The sequence below is a fragment of the Lissotriton helveticus genome, chromosome 7 (genome assembly GCF_964261635.1).
Source record: "Lissotriton helveticus chromosome 7, aLisHel1.1, whole genome shotgun sequence".
NCBI classification, from domain to species: Eukaryota; Metazoa; Chordata; class Amphibia; order Caudata; family Salamandridae; genus Lissotriton; species Lissotriton helveticus.
The window spans coordinates 597,104,574-597,120,488 of NC_136068.1; the positions used below are offsets into that span (position 1 = coordinate 597,104,574).

Here is a 15,915-nt window from a genome sequence, read left to right on the forward strand (position 1 = left end):
AAAGACAACGTTGATGTGCTGGGAGCTGTATTCTTTTTAGTTGGGCCCGTGCTTCTTTCACTTTCCAGGGGCAAATAATTAAGGCCTTATACCCTAAAGCGAGCCCGAGAACAATAACTCAGTCGGATTATTTTTCTTTGACCTATTTCCTTCATCCCTGCACGTCCCTCCCTCTCCAGTCTCACTATCGTTTTTACTGTACAAAACAAACAGCACCAAAGAAAGGAGAAGGGTAGTACAGAGTGATTACAACAACTCAGAATACTTACCGCCACTATTGTTTGTTTTCCTTCCGAGTATCCTAGGGGAACCACTACTGCCAGTGAGGAAGAGCACAAGATTCAAGGGAGGAAGCCGTGTACTGACGACGGTGCAATCCTACTTTCCACCTGACGAACTGTACCCACAGAACAAGACCCCAACACCCCATTCACTGATTGTCCTTGGTCAACAGTCCTGTACCAAAGTAACTTCAATAAAGATTTGGACACAAATATTCACCCTATACGGCCTCCTAGCGTTCATTTCCGACCCTCCCTCCGACACATGGGTTTACCTTTTGTCCTGTCTTAAGGTTGGATTTCAAGTTTTTCCCATTATTTTTTGGTGAGCAGGGGCTCCAACTTTGAGACCAAGGCAGTATGCATGGATGTTATAGACCGATTGCTTGACTCTAAGTGTGCACCTACTAATTCTGAAAAAGTGTTATAGATATTAGTCATAGTTTCTAGGCTACCTGTGTTCTTCGGCCACCCAATAGATCTTCGGTTATTCTCTACTAAGGGTTGCACATCATGGGAATCAAGATTTGCTTGGATAACCTTCGATAGATGTCCCATTACTTCCAAGCATAATGGTCGATGATCACTGTTGTCCCTCATTTCTATTTTGAAGCTCACTATTCTGCTTCAACTATGAATACTGTGATTATATATATATATATATATATATATATATATATATATATATATATATATATAGATATATAGTCGATTCTCGACTGTGTACTGGCACGCTTGAAAGTATTGAGAGGCGGTTTCATCCCCATTATGGAGTACCCTTCCATTGCATGCCCTTAGATGATGTTCTACTATTAACTGTACTATCTGTAGCGCTGCATTAGTACAGGGTTTAGAGGGCCCAGCCGCTAGTTGGGGGAGGCCTACTTTGTGGTAGTTCCAACTGCAAGGTAATCTGCACCATGAAAATCCTTTAAAAACAACTGTTGTGATAATCAGGACACGTATGTATTTTCTGCAACAGGATTCCACAGTAACTGCATTGTAGAACTTCCTTGCACTGTGGGCTCTTTGTTTTTATTTACAGTTTTCCAACTATTTCCTCAATACCTCCCATCTGCCCGCAAAGATGGTGACATTTCTGGCCTGAAGGCCCGCCCATGTGACAGGCTTCATTGGTCCCCTCGCCTCTCACTTCGGATGTATGCTCTTCCCTCCACCACCACCATCTTTACATTGATAGTTTGAAGGACACTACGTGCCCCCTATTCCTTTGGGTTCACCAATATCTGTAGCGCTTTGGGCAACCCCCAACCCCACTTTTGTGTTGACCCATTAAAATTTATAGTATGGCGTCTTATTTCACCTTGGGCTACAGCATCTCTGGTGAGACATTTCCATCTCATGTTGGAGTGTTTTTATCTGCAGTAGTTTTAAGCCATCACCTCTCCTGGTTGATCCCAAAGTAAGGGGTCTGTAAATTCTCCACGGGTTGCAATATCACATGGATGGGTGAATTTACTCGCCCGTGAGGGGACTACCTCAGTGCTTTGTCAAGTTAAGGCATGTCAAAGTCCAGAAGATATAATGGACTACAACCAACCAATTATTCATACACCTGTTAACAGGGGTACTGCTACTCCAGACCCATCACCACATATTTCATGTCATAAGTGCTAGAAATTAACCAAGTCAAGAATGCCTCCAAAATCAACTAATGCCAATGCGGAAAATATGTTAAAAGTGAGCTGCATGGATATTCTTGCCGTTGAGTACAGAAGCACTTGAAGGGAGATCATATGAAAAAAATCTGTTGTGGGAAAATAAATTACCTTACTCTGGCAATACCAGAATACACGTTTATTTAGAAGCACCAAGGTAGCGTGTTGGCTGATGGAGAACATCAGCTACCATACTCCACCTGAGACTGAATACACAGCCAGTATATATACAAATCTCCATGGTCAAAGGTAAAATAGTTCTCCGTAAGAGGAGACCTGTACAAATTTAATGTTTTAAGTTATGGCTCAACAGGTCTGTGACATAATTTAAGGAAAGCTTCCAGCAATTACAAACAGTTCCAGCTTCCAAAACACATTAATAAGTAAAAAGCGCAATAGTTCAGCCTTGTACAGTGAAAAGCAATGTGTGAGACAGCTGATGTCTTAAAGCAGAAACTGCTAGTTTGCATTCTTCTAACAGAATGAAAAGTGAGCTGTACATATATTCTTGGTGTTGACTAGAGAAGAATGACCTCCTGGTCAGGAGGTTATTGGACCCAAGTTTAAATCAATGCACACATATTTGTTTTCATGAGCACGGTTCGGTTTTTCATTTATCTTTCACAATACCCTCTTTTGCGTTTCCTAAAGCACAACTGAAAGCATTGTTGATGGTGGCTCTTAGTTTCTCTAGTTATTTGTTATACAACTTATTTGTTCTTCCACTACAGCACATGGAGTGCAGGCATCCCAGGGTGATTCTACTGCGTGCCTTGTTCAGCAAGGACTGAATAACCCTTCAATAGATTTCTAAATTCTACTGCCACCCCTCAGTCCCAAGGAGGAATTCATAGAAACTCTTTGCAGCACTGCAATAAGCACCCATTCAACCTTTTAGGTAATAATATATGGCTGAAACATGTAGACCTATAGATGTTGGAACCTATTCTGCAAACATGCGCCATGAAACCACTTGGTGTAAGTAAGCTTTAAAATGAATTTTAACATAAACATCAAACCCAGCAAAACGAGCAGAGGGCTAGCAGTGGCATAACATTAAATACTAAAAATCCAAATAACTATCTAAAGCTATATAGGCTGCAAGCTCATGAGTAGACCCTTGCAATCCACACTTGTTCAGAGCGTTCTGCTATATAAGTGAAAGCAATCACTAGTTTCTCTCTATTAACTGGAGAGCCCCCAAGGCACCTATAAAAACTCTTACATCAAACTGATATTAGGGTTGTGTCCTGGCGTCAACTCTGTTTTCACTATAGGTGAAGGATCTGGTCCAGTATCTGCAATAATCTTCTCATGACTCACCTAAGCTCAGAGGGGCTCATATCTGCGCCTTAACATTCGCAGATGATAAAATCTTATTGTCCCAAACATCAATGGGGTTACAAAACCTACTTGATAGCCTTAACAATTAGTGCAAACTAAAGGGCCTCGAGATAAACCCTACTAAAACCAAATACATGGCCATCATACCGCATAAAAGCTTAAAAAACAAAATAGTTTTGAATGGTGTGCCCTTGGAGTGTGTTTCCAACTTCGTATATCTGGGGGTTACGCTCAACTCAAAACTTTCTTGGAAGCCACAAAAAAATAAACCCAAGATAATCCTAATGCAAAATCCTATTCCGATTGTAAAGACACAATACTCGACTGTGTCAAAGGCTATCACCCCCGCCCTGGAGGTATATAAATTTAGAGCCCAAGCTGCTGCCCTTTATGGATCAGAGTAATGGGTTGGTGAAATCTTACAGCCTTTAATTGTTGGGTAAAACAAAATTCTGAAAATGTTTTAGTCTTTCCCCAAAATACCCCAGTGATCCCTCTAACATATGATATTGGTATAAAAAGACTGGAACATTTAGCCGTATGGAGATCGCTGTCCTATTGGGTTAGAATTTGGACTACTGCAGAATTAGAAACTTATAGGCAGACCTTGAGTGAGCTATTGGAATTGGGAGTTCATGTCACTTTCCCTTGATTTGGCCCATATCCGAAAATGGCTCCTTGACTTAGGTCCGAGTAGATTTTGGGTAAACCCCAGCCTGCTGATGCCAGAATTAAAGATCAAGATCAAGTACATTTATTGGAATTTTATCTTGCAAAAAGTCACTTTAAACTGTGCATGAGGGAGGCTTACTACACAATTTCTGTCTTTTAAAATTACCCCGAACTGTGAGCCATTTTCGGAAGAAATTGAACCTCACCGTGACAAAATGGGAATCTTAATTTGTACAGTCTTTTGCACCTTATTCCTTAGTGAAAATTGTACCTGATGTTTGTATCTGACGGAATTTTTCGTGAAATGTTTTTAAAGATTTTATTAAATACTTTGATGATTCTTTGAATCGAAAAAAGAGACTTTGATTGATTGATCTTAAAGGATGGACTTGACAAGTCTTATCCAGCAAGCTACAGACTACCAATGGACCGCTTCTTGGTAAATTCACCAAAAGGCAGGTTTTCCCCTGATCTCCATCTTCAATACAAAAAAAAAAAGAAAACTCCTCCCAGACAGGTTTCAGTCCTGGAAGAAATACTAAATCAGTATTAATCTCCATCTAGGATGTACTCACAAATTCTTGTAGATTTCAAGGGAGTCACTACACTGCTCCTGCTCAACCTGTTGTCTGCATTAGACTTAGTAGACCACCATCTACTGGCCTAATGACTAAATGGCACAAGAATTATTCAAATGAATGAAAATCCAACCTCAAAGCCTGAGCCCCAACCATCCTATTTCCTCAGTTCTGGGCTTTGTCATTGACCTATCTGGTTGGTGTTACCGGGGGCTCAACAATCTCCGCCTCCTCAATTCCTTCAAGTTAATCTGCTGCACCAATGCGGATGTGTGACGGGGTGCTGGGGGAACCCCGATTCGACCCGGAGTGGTGGTCCGCCGCTACACTCTCACCCTGCCACTTGTCCCCACAGCTGCCAGAGAACGAGTGGCGCGAGACCCGGGATGACTGCTGGACCCCACCGGAATTAGGTACTGGCGCCTTTAACTGGAACTGCGAGGACGACGCGGCTCCGCCCCCTTTTTACGGAGCAACGTCAAAAGGCGGAAGTATCCCTGCTTCGACGGACGGAGTTTCCCTGGAGGTGGACGGTGCGGAGAGAAGTTGGAGTAACGCGAGGGTGTATTCGGAGGAGGACGAAGAGCAGAAGAGACCAGCTGAGAGCGTCAAGCCGGGAGGCCAACGTTTCGGTGCATCGCCCCGGCACGGTCCCGAGGGAGGAACGTGGCTTAACAAGGTACGGGGCAGAGTTGCGGAGTGGGTGGGACGGAGTAGCCCTACCGAGTAGAAACCGCAGCCGACTGTACATAGCATCCCCTGTGACCCTCCCATCACGAGCACTGAGAGCACTACGTGACGTGTGTACAGCACTTTCACTTGGTTTCCTTCACTCCCCTAACCCTCATTGATTGTATTGGACGTCCCAGTAACCCGTGGTTCTCTCCTTTTGCTTTCTGGGTCCGTTGCTGTGACGAGGGAGGAAGACCCCAGCTACGGCAGAACAGCCAAGACCGAACTCCTTCCCCAGAGGCAGCAGAGACCCCGGACTCTTCCCACGAAAGCACCCTGACCTCCCCCTTATCGGAACATTGTTTTCTTCCCTTGTAAAGAGACTACTACCCCCCCCCCCTGTTGGACTCTCTGTCTGTTATGCAGAGGAAGACCTACATACCAATAAAACCCTCGTTGAAAGCACTTATTAGAGATCCCACCTTTGTGTTCACTCCAATTTCGGTATCTTCTGAAAGGCAGGTAACTCCTGAGGAACCCCCCCCTGGGACAGGATGATACCCAGATAATCTTAAAACTGGGAAAAAAACACTTGTACCTCGAATTGTCTTGACAGGACAATTGCCTCTTGGACAGTGAACAATAGATTCTAAAAAAAACAATGAATACTTACAGAATCATGACAGAATTATGAACCCCCTTTCTCAGCATGACCTCTCGGAGACTGGTCAGCCACGTAGAGAAAGGTGAAGAACCACTTTTCTAAAAGTAACATAGGCACAATTCACAACATTCTATTACAATATTATTAGCAGATCTCTCTCATTAAAACAGAAACAAAAGTGTGCCAGTGAGACAATGTGGGAGACTTCTGTGGGAAACCTGAACGATAATTGGAGGGAGGCATGTTTGGCCCAGAGGAACTTGGCAATCTCCTCATGCCTCCAAATGGTTCAACTTAAATCTCCGCATGACATATCCTCCCCCCAGCAACTACAATGGGCAGGCTGTGCCGCATAGGCCACATGTGTGAGGTGCTCCCGAACTGCAGCTGACTTTTTCCACATGGTCTGGTCATGCCTGGTGTTATCAGTCTTTTGGAGGGAGATAGGCCATGAGCTCTCTGCAGTATTGGGCTGCTGGATTGATCTTGGTCCTCGGATGTCCCGGCTAGATCTCTTGAAGGAGATTGGGGGTCTGAGACTGGAAAGGACCTTTATTGAAATAGCCACACTGGCGGCCAAAGGAGATTATTGCCAGTACCTGGAAACTGCTCCAGTCCCCTTCATTGGAAGTATGGAAGAGAGGGGTGGACTGGTGTGCTCGACAGGAAAGGCAGATCTACGAGGCACGGGGATGCCCCCGAAAACATGATAAGCTATGGAGTGGGTGGTGGGAACATCATGGTCTAACGGTGTAACAGAGTTTTGCGACAGTGTACTATGTCTACATATCCGATGCATATTGTGGTGGTCTTGATTGATTGTTGACTGGTAATGCTGATACTTGTTAAAACTAATAAAAACTGGTTATTAAAAAAACAAAACAAAAAAAAAAGTGTAACAAAACAATCCTTGAACACAAACTGCCCCGTAGCAAAGTACATCCCTGGTTTGCTCTTTATTATTCATCAAAGGTGTTATTTTCAAGAAACGGCTTCCATCTTTTACCCAATATGTCTATAGTCTCATGTTTATGGTTTTGGCAAGCAGCATTTACTTTTTGCTTTCTTAGTGGCCCTCTGGAAGTCCTCTTTCCCCTATTTTGCTCAGGAAAAAAAGACATCTCCTGCTTAATGTGGTTTTATATCTGGTGGATCAGTCAGCCTGTGTATCATTGCTGTCCAATCCATCAGGTCTTTTGCACGTTTATCTGTTCTTGTTAGCTTCATCTGCCACTCTTCAGCACCTGACCCAACCAATCAGATCTTTCGCCCAGGTCTGTAATCGTGATTCCGGAGGCCTTTTTTTTATTTATGTAAAGTTTTGTATAGCGCAAACATGACCCAGGTGGGTATCAGAGCGCTTTACTTAGGTTTAGGTATGAGAGAGACAAGTTGGGCAATATACATCAAGAGCAAATCAGATAAAAAACAGTCATTTATAGGCAGTAGGAGCATAGCATCAAGAACAGCGCATTGTTCATTAGATGAGATTGTTCAGTAGTAGAGATTGGACTTCCTTTTTGAAGACAAGGGTAGAAGGAATCAGTCTTGTTTCACTGGAAGGGAGTTCCAGATTCTCGGGGCGATGCCAGAGAATGAGCGATTGTAGGTTTTAAGCTTATTACATTTCTTGGGCTTGTGCAGCAAAGAGCCTGAGCTCCTTGTGTACCCTGAGCCACCAAACAGCTCAAGCTTGTTAGTCAGGTAGAGTGGGGTGTTGAAGTGTAGTGCTCTATGGGTCATACATGCAATCTTTAATTGTATCCTAGCTTCAAAGTGAAGCCAGTTGAGCGATTCCAAGTCTGGTGAAATGAGAATGATCTTCTTAGAGCCCGTGATGAGTCTAGTGGCAGCATTAAGAGAGGCTCTGATAGGAGCTAGACTGAGTATCGGCACACCGCAAAGAGTGGCACTGCCGTATTTTAGCCTGGAGATGACCATTGCTTGTACCGCCGCTTTAAAGTCATCATGTGGAAGGAATGGTTTGAGTTTTCTTAGGATGCAGAGTTGAAAGTTCGCTCCTTTGGTCGATGATCTGATGTGGCCTTGCATGTTTAGGTTTTTTTCTAGCACAACTCTCGGAGATTTAGTGAAGTCAACAATGTGAGGAGTGCAGTTGAGGGCGATGAGGTTACAAAGAGATTGCAGCACAGTGGGGGATTGTCTAGCGGGTGCAATGAGGGGAAATTCCGTCTTGAGGGCGTTTGAGGTGGTTGTAAGTAAGCCAGTTGAGGGTTTTGAGAAGGGTTCCATTGAGCGATATGATGTCCTCAGGGAAGGAGATTTTCATGTAAAGTTGGGCATCTTCAACATACATGTGATATTGGATGTTAGCGGTTTTAAGAATTACAGTCAGAGGTTCCAGGAAGTGGTGAAGAGGGTGGGAGAGAGTGAGGATCCTTGCAGGGACTCGGGTTGGAGAGAGATTGGTTGGATTTGACTCTTTAGGCTCTGTTGTCGAGGAAAGATGTGAACCATTTAAGGACCGTGCCTGAGAGCCCCATTCTGCGTTCCAGTAGGAGAAGAAGATTGTTGTGTTTGACAGTGTCAAAATCCGATGAGAGATCGAGCAGAATTAAAAGGCAGGTTTAATTTTGGACGAGTAAAGTGAGGGCGTCATCAACAATGTGAGTGATGGCCATTTCGGTACTGTGGCCACTGCAGAAACCCGATTGGACTAGATCAAAAAGCTGGAATTGCTCAATGTGTTTGCGAAGTTGTTCATGAACACGTTTCGCCAGGGTCGGAATGTTTGTGATTGGGCGGTATTTGTTCAGATCATCAGGGTCAGCCGAGGGTTTTTTAAGAATAGGGAGCACGAGGCCCGCCTTCAAGTAGTCCGGTATCTTACCTTGAAGTGAGGCGTTAATTATTATGGACCAGAGTGGCGCAAGTAAACCTATAATTTCTTTGAAGATTTTGGGGGGAGGTGGTCATTGAAGTGGTTTGAGGGTTTAAGGGTGGAGAGAATGTTGCAGATGGAAATGTCATTGAGGGGAGTGAAATGACTCCATGAGGCATTGTTCTGGAGTGAGAGGACCTGATGCGGAGTCAGGGGAGTAGAGACAGGGTCGTCAGGAGGGGATGCGAGAGTGAGCACAGCAGACCTTAGGTCCGATTCGATTTTGTTAGTCTTTTCAAGGAAGAATTCAGTCATCACATTGCAGTTTGGTTGCGTGTGAGCTGAGATTGGGTAGCAGTGTTATTGGATTGAGATTTGAGGAGCTCAAAAAGTCGTTTCGGGCAATTTTTGGCACTGTCCAGTTGGTGTTTGAAGTTCGATTTCGGCGTTCTTATGAGTTTGTTGTACTACTTCTTTGTGATCTAAGAGATTTTAGAAGATCTGTGGAGGGAGAGGATCTCCACTTGCGTTCAGCTAGCCTAAGACTGCGTCTGTCAGCATTAAGTCTGTCATTGAAGCATGGTTGGAGTTTTGAATTCTTTTTAGTTGAAGGGGAGCCGTTTCATTCAAGGCAGAAAGCATGGTGTTGTTATAATGGTCGGTAAGGTCGTGCACGTCAATCATGTTGGAGGGCGAGGGAAGGGAGAGCTTGCAGCGTTCTATCAGCTCATTAACGCTTGTGGTGTGCAGCGGTCTTTTCCATTGTTTAGGTTTGAGTGGTTGACCCGATTTGTGGTTACAGCTTTCAGTTATCAGGAAGTTGATAAAATGATGGTCCGACTAGTCACAGGGGAGAATGGATTCGATTTGAATCGAATTGTGGTTGGAGATGATGAGATCAAGTGTCAAGCCCAAGTTGTGAGTGGGGATGTCACAGAATTGGGTAAGAGACATGTCAATAAGGACATTTTTGAGGGTTGTGACAGCCTGATCGTGTGGGTCATTCCAATGGAGATTGAAGTCACCAAGGAAGATCTGGGGGAAGTGTCTGGCAAGGTTGGAGGAGATGGTTTCCATAACCTGTTCGATTAGAAGGAGGTTATCACCCGGGGGTGGTAGAAGATGTGACGGCTGTATAAGAGTTTGAGAGTGCTGGTGATATCTATGCAGAAGTATTCGCAGGAGGAGAGATTGGCAGAAGGGGACTGTTTTGCTGAGAGAGAGTTGCGTAAGATGTAGGCAATGCCACCTCCCAATTTATTAGCTCGGTCGAGTCTAATAATGTTGTGACTAGGAGGGACTAATAGGTCAATGATGGGGCCAGAGGAGTTGTTGAGCCACGTTTCTGTGAGGATAAGGAGGTCTAGGTCTTGGGCTAGGATGAGATCTGCAAGGTCTGTGGCATGTTTCACCACTGATCTGCAGTTAATTAGCAATAACCAATAGACTGTCTTTCGTCTTTCAAAAAGCATGGCTCCTAAAGCTGGAAATGCATACGCCATTTTCCTTTCCTTGTGTGCAGGGACCTCACCCAACAAACATTGAGTGTGCATGTAGCTCCTATTATAGGATCAATTTAGCCAGAAATCCACCCAGAATCTACGTTTAACAAGACAAGTCACATGCTGAAAGTCTGCTCTTGCCCCCCACATCTTGGGCATACCATGCAGGAGATGAAGAATCTTGGCAAGATCCCAAAATCCAAAGTTTCATCACAAACCTAAGTCTTCAAAGTGACTGGAGAAGATTAATACAGGATAAGAACACAGACTTTTCATTCCTCACAGTATTCAGGTATCAATAGCTCTTAACATTGTCCCATCGTCCATAAGCCAATGGGCTCTTCACCAAACTCTGTATGCACCTAACCAGCAATCAAACAGCAGCTCAAGAATGCTGCTGCTATGCAGGTCTTAACTGCGAGCAGATGGGACCACTTTACCTCTGCTCTTCAGACTCTATATTGGTTACCAGTTGCAAGAAAAATCTCCTATGCCTCACTCACTGACTATCCATGGGACAGGATCAATATTGATAAAACGTGACTAAAACTTTATAGTCAAAGACGAAACTGTAGATCCAGAATGCCTCCACTCATTGCAATTTCTGTCTATTACAATACCTGCATTGGTGGGAGTTCTTTTCTGTAGAGATAAGTAAGCACTGACACACACTCAAACAGAATAAGGGCCAGCATGTTACCTTGAATTCACAAAAAAGCAATAAAACCCAGGATCTTCCATAAATCAGGACAACTCTAGGAGAATGAATGGACAAACTGTTTTGTATATGCAACCTTAAAATATATCCCTCGCTCTTTTCTGCACATCCCACTTCATGTGTATGAGGCTATGACAAGTCTGGAGTATATTCTCCAGAGCTCATGCATGACACCACAACATCCTACTTTAGGTTATATGTCTCCCAAACACTCTTTCAGACATGCACAACATAAGGACTAGTTACCAACTGGACAGTGATTTGAGGCCTTGTCAAGGGGTAGGAAAGTGCTACAGAAATGATCAAATACTGTATTCACACAAAAGTGCAGGAAACGGATAGGAGTTGGCATTCTTTGTCAATTCCCGGCGTTTATAAGGACAATTTACTGTGCACAGAAGTGCACTATATCTATTAATAAATTATAACTTTTTTGTGAATAGGATTCAAAAGGACCAGAAAGCACTTAAGCTAAGTTCTCGAAGACACTGTATAAATTCTACAATAGGAAAAGCAATCTAAAGATGGAGTCAAATGGAAGTGAAATGACCTGTTCCAGTCAATGTAACAGAAGAGTTAAATATACAGAAATGCCACAAAGTCTATGCCTACTAAGTCTACCTATACCAATATATATCACAATCATGCTTAAAAATACAGTCATATTGTCCTCCAAAAGGACACTGGAGTTTTAGCTGTTTATAATGCATATGTACATTGATAGACGGGAGACCCCAACACATTACGTACCTGAATGGCCCTGCTGAAACCAATCATACGAGACGACACCCAAGCTTCCCGCTGAATTTCAGTCCAGCCACTGTTCCCTGGATTTACATGATAAACACAGCGTTCCTCTACCATCTGTGATGGGAATAAAAGCAATCAGTGTTAAGACAGCAAAGCAAGACACAAGAAGAGCGCTCTCTGTAGATATGGGCCACCGAAGGAAAGAGATCCTCCAAAGGTTAAATAGTGGAAGCCCTGGTCTGAAAGGAAGAGAGAGTGCTCACCCCATGCTGTATCAAAGACACTATGATGCAAGAACACCAATGTCTTTGCTACTCACCATAAAGCGTGCATGGTTGATATTCCATGTATACGTGGTCAGTGTTCGGTTAAGAGGATCCACAATTGAATCTTCCAGTACATAAACTGAGCGGGAGACATTGGCAGGGACAAATCTTTCTGCCCAGCGTGGTAGGCGATTGGTCTTGGTAAGCAACCGACGGGAAAGCAGCTTGTGGTCTGGGGTGACTTCCCGATGTATAATGTCTTCTGTTAGGACATGTTTGCTTTAAAAAATAAAAAAATTGTCACATCATCGCTGTACAAATTAGCAATAACTAAGATAAAAAAAATACGAAATCCCCAAAACCTAGATGCTCCTGTTCCATGCAGTCAGATGTGGCTCTGCCCAAAGGTTGCATCGGTGGTGGTGGTGTTGGGGGAGGGAGGGGGGGTCATGCTAGCTAAGTATTAACTGTTGGTTCCTCGGAAAGAGGTAACCACTTGGCCTTTGTAGAACTATAATAGAGGATATACAATACATAAAAAGGAACAATGTGCTATGGCCCTATAAAGTCTTCAGATATTGTCTTAGTATCACAATTCGGGAGTTCGAATGCAGAGTAGTTTATAAGGTAATTTACAAGGTCTGTTATGACATTACAGGAACAGAAACAGCCTTGCCCATTATTTTTTAATTTCAAATTTTTCACTACATCACAAACATGTTGAAAATCTGTAACTCATGAACTTATGCCCGTAAACTACATCTTGCACTTATGGGTAGTACAACTTTCCTCTGAGTTACAAACTATTGCAGTCTTTGTACCTTAGTGTAGCACAGATAAAATCACTTGGAACAGGCGGTGGGGGTAGTAAATTAACTGTGTTAAAGTGCAAGACCATATGTTAACTCATTATTATTACAGTTCTTAAAAAGTAGGACACCTCAAATACTACCTGCAGTCTAAGACTGAGAATTAACCTACAGGAGAACCCCTACAAGAAACAAAGGCATAAAAACAGAGGAGAAAATAGGGTAAATACTTGCCTGAAGATCCACACCATTAAACAAAATGCTCCCTGTGTTTTGTGGTCCAGACACAAAGTTCTGAAAGAAGTTACAAGTCCAAGAGTGGCAGATGAAAGGGGGTAACCTGTTTAGATGCAAGAAAAGGCATGCAAGCGGCCAACTAGCTCAAATGGAGCACAATGGCTAAAGAGCATGGTGTATCTGCTTTGCTTTATGGTCACACGCAAGGGCAATACAAATCCATTTTTAATCAATCAGTTTACAGTATCCCACTAAATTGAAGGAATCTCAAAATCTTATAAACTGTACTAAAAGTAGAAAGACTGCATGTCGACTCTGGGTATAAAACAGAAACCCTCATGCATATTACTGTGCACTTGCCCAAAACCTTTGTATTTAAAGAAGCTATATTTACGGTTGATTTTTATGGGTGTATAAATCAGATGGACCGACCGCCGCGGCTGTCAAGTATTGTTTTATGTTCAAGATAATTGATGTATTATGAAATTACTGAAATGTTTATACCATGCCTATAAAATGTTCGGATCTTTTTGTTTGCTAATCGTAACCAAATTTCTTGTCATATTTGTGACTCAAATCAAATTTTATCTATTTTTCTAACATTTATGATGATAGTAAATATGCTCTCTTTTATTATTGTAATCCATGTGATTAATACAATAAAAACGTACTAATAATAATCAACTGTACTGCTTCACCTCACTGGCCTTGCTCCGCCACATGTGAGTAGAGATAGGTTACAGGCATAAGACACACACCAAGGGTGCACTCGACCAAACCCTCTAATAGCTTTTCTTCTACTTCTGGTCTCCCACAGCTCGCAGCCATTGTAGAGATTTGCTCATCTGCAGCATCACAATTGCAGCCAGTAACTATAATAAGCATGTGCGACGATGCAGTGCTCAAGTGATAATCATGGTGGAGGAATAGAGGTACATAGTAAAAGAAACCCAATGGCTGATAGGTGTTTGCAGCACACTCTATTGTCATTCTCAATGACATATGTAACGTTTTATTAACTTTTGAATATAGCATTCAATTATAAAGTTTGTGGTATCTGTCGCAAATAGATTTATTTCATTTACCTGGGTCTCAATTAATGTGGTCCCCATATCAAAAGGAAATCATATAATAATGCCAGCAACACTATTCTTAGATCAATGTTTGTTCCTTCCAGGTTCCTAGGGAAACCGGTTTGCCCTGTATGACATTACTGTACAATTTGACATTGTCATTTACGGAAGGCTGGGGAATGGAATTCCTATCATCCAACACCCAAGACACATTGATTGATTGTTTGGAGTCAACAAAAAGTTTTCATGTTAATTTTAGCCTATGAACAGATATACACAAGCATAAACCATTAGGCTGCCAGTTACAGTACCACAATGTGTCTGTGAAAGAGGATTGTCTACCTCAAAGGCAAGCTTACCATCTGTAAATGAACGTTGTTTAAACTGGTCTATATGATTTATTATTGCAAATCCTTTACGATTAGGGTGAGCACTCTATTGAAAGACTGCGAGCTCAGCTTGCATTACGGACAGTGGTTTCAGGATAAAAACATGTACATGTTTGCAAAATATAACATTTGGAGGCTATTTATAGGGCTCCCATAATGTTCTCTATTTACATACAAATACATGTATAATCATGAAAACAAGATTAGTAAATGCTTGCTTAAAAAAATAAAGTAGATAAAAATGCACCTACAAAAAAGCAGTTACATTATTGTGAAACTATAAATACTGTTACTCTGTGGCCTCATGTAGTAAAACATGTTTAATGGGCATCACTTTACAACCTTTTCATGTGTGGAATGAGATTAGCCAGTGAATACCAATAAACATGTTTGTTTGCAGAACAGCTCAAAAGGACCGCTCATTCCAAGCCTGGGACTATTGTGTCCTGCCTACCACCAGGCTGTTTGTACATTCGTAGAAATGTGATAAAATCAGAGCCTTGCTAAAATTCAAACCCCGATATAATGCGAGCCCTAAAATAATACATTAGGCTTTTATCAGAGCTCTGGAGTAACTGGACAGCTGCCATATTTTGTCACCTCACTGCATGGCACCAAAATGGACTAGAGGATCCATTTTTAAAGGACATATAGAATTCTGTCCACTGGACAAGAAGAGATTTAAAAAAATGTACACCCCTGAGGAGGCCACCACTAATAAGGATTGGCTGTCTTGTAGTAGATGAAAATCTGCTAACATCAGCAACTGCAGAACGAGACAGTACATCACAACATCAAAATAAAAAGCCTTCTTGGAGCTTCTTTGCAAGAACGCACAAAGCCTTAGAAAATCTGGTGGTAACAGACAAAGGAGGCACATCCACTTCAATTTTGACAAAAAGGAAACAGATCAGTCCTACTATCAGACCGGATTTTAAATTGTTTTGAGTTAAATAATGTGAACTGGATGTATAACAGAATGATCAGGAGTCAAAGTGTTACTGAACATGTATGTACATAAAAGAAATCTCATTTTAAAACAAGCCGCTTTATTCTCAAGAAGAGCACTAAATTACTGAAGAATTCTGTTCACAAACACATCATTTTGAGAGAAATAAATGTGTCAGATAATCATCCTACACTTGCAGTAACAGCACACCAATGGCTTCGTTAGAAATCTCTGTCTTAAACCACAATGCTAGGCATAATCAGGCTGACAAAGAACCAAAGTAATCACAAAGGCTCCTTGCAACTTCATGCGAGAACAGAGCAAGCCGGTCACAAGGCTATGTATGTAGTATTTGTATTCGTATGTAGCATTTGTCGAGCATAAAACTATCCAATACTGCAGAGTACTAAAAAGCATCAAAGGCAAGCATACAGTCGACGAGTGATGGGTAAGATTAGCTTGGTTCTGAGAACAGAAGTAGACTGCATTA

General features: G+C 42.3%; 1 protein-coding gene across 1 annotated transcript in view; it reads right to left on the reverse strand.

Annotated features, from left to right (window-relative positions):
• The window catches only part of PRELID1 (PRELI domain containing 1), a 52,890-nt gene that overhangs the window by 25,308 nt on the left and 11,667 nt on the right, over positions 1–15,915 (reverse strand). The window contains exons 3-4 of the mRNA XM_078652772.1: positions 12,022–12,247; positions 11,703–11,816 (exon numbers count right to left, since the gene is read on the reverse strand). Of these exons, the coding sequence (XP_078508898.1) occupies positions 11,703–11,816; positions 12,022–12,247 (340 nt within the window). The remainder of the gene's footprint in view (positions 1–11,702; positions 11,817–12,021; positions 12,248–15,915) is intronic.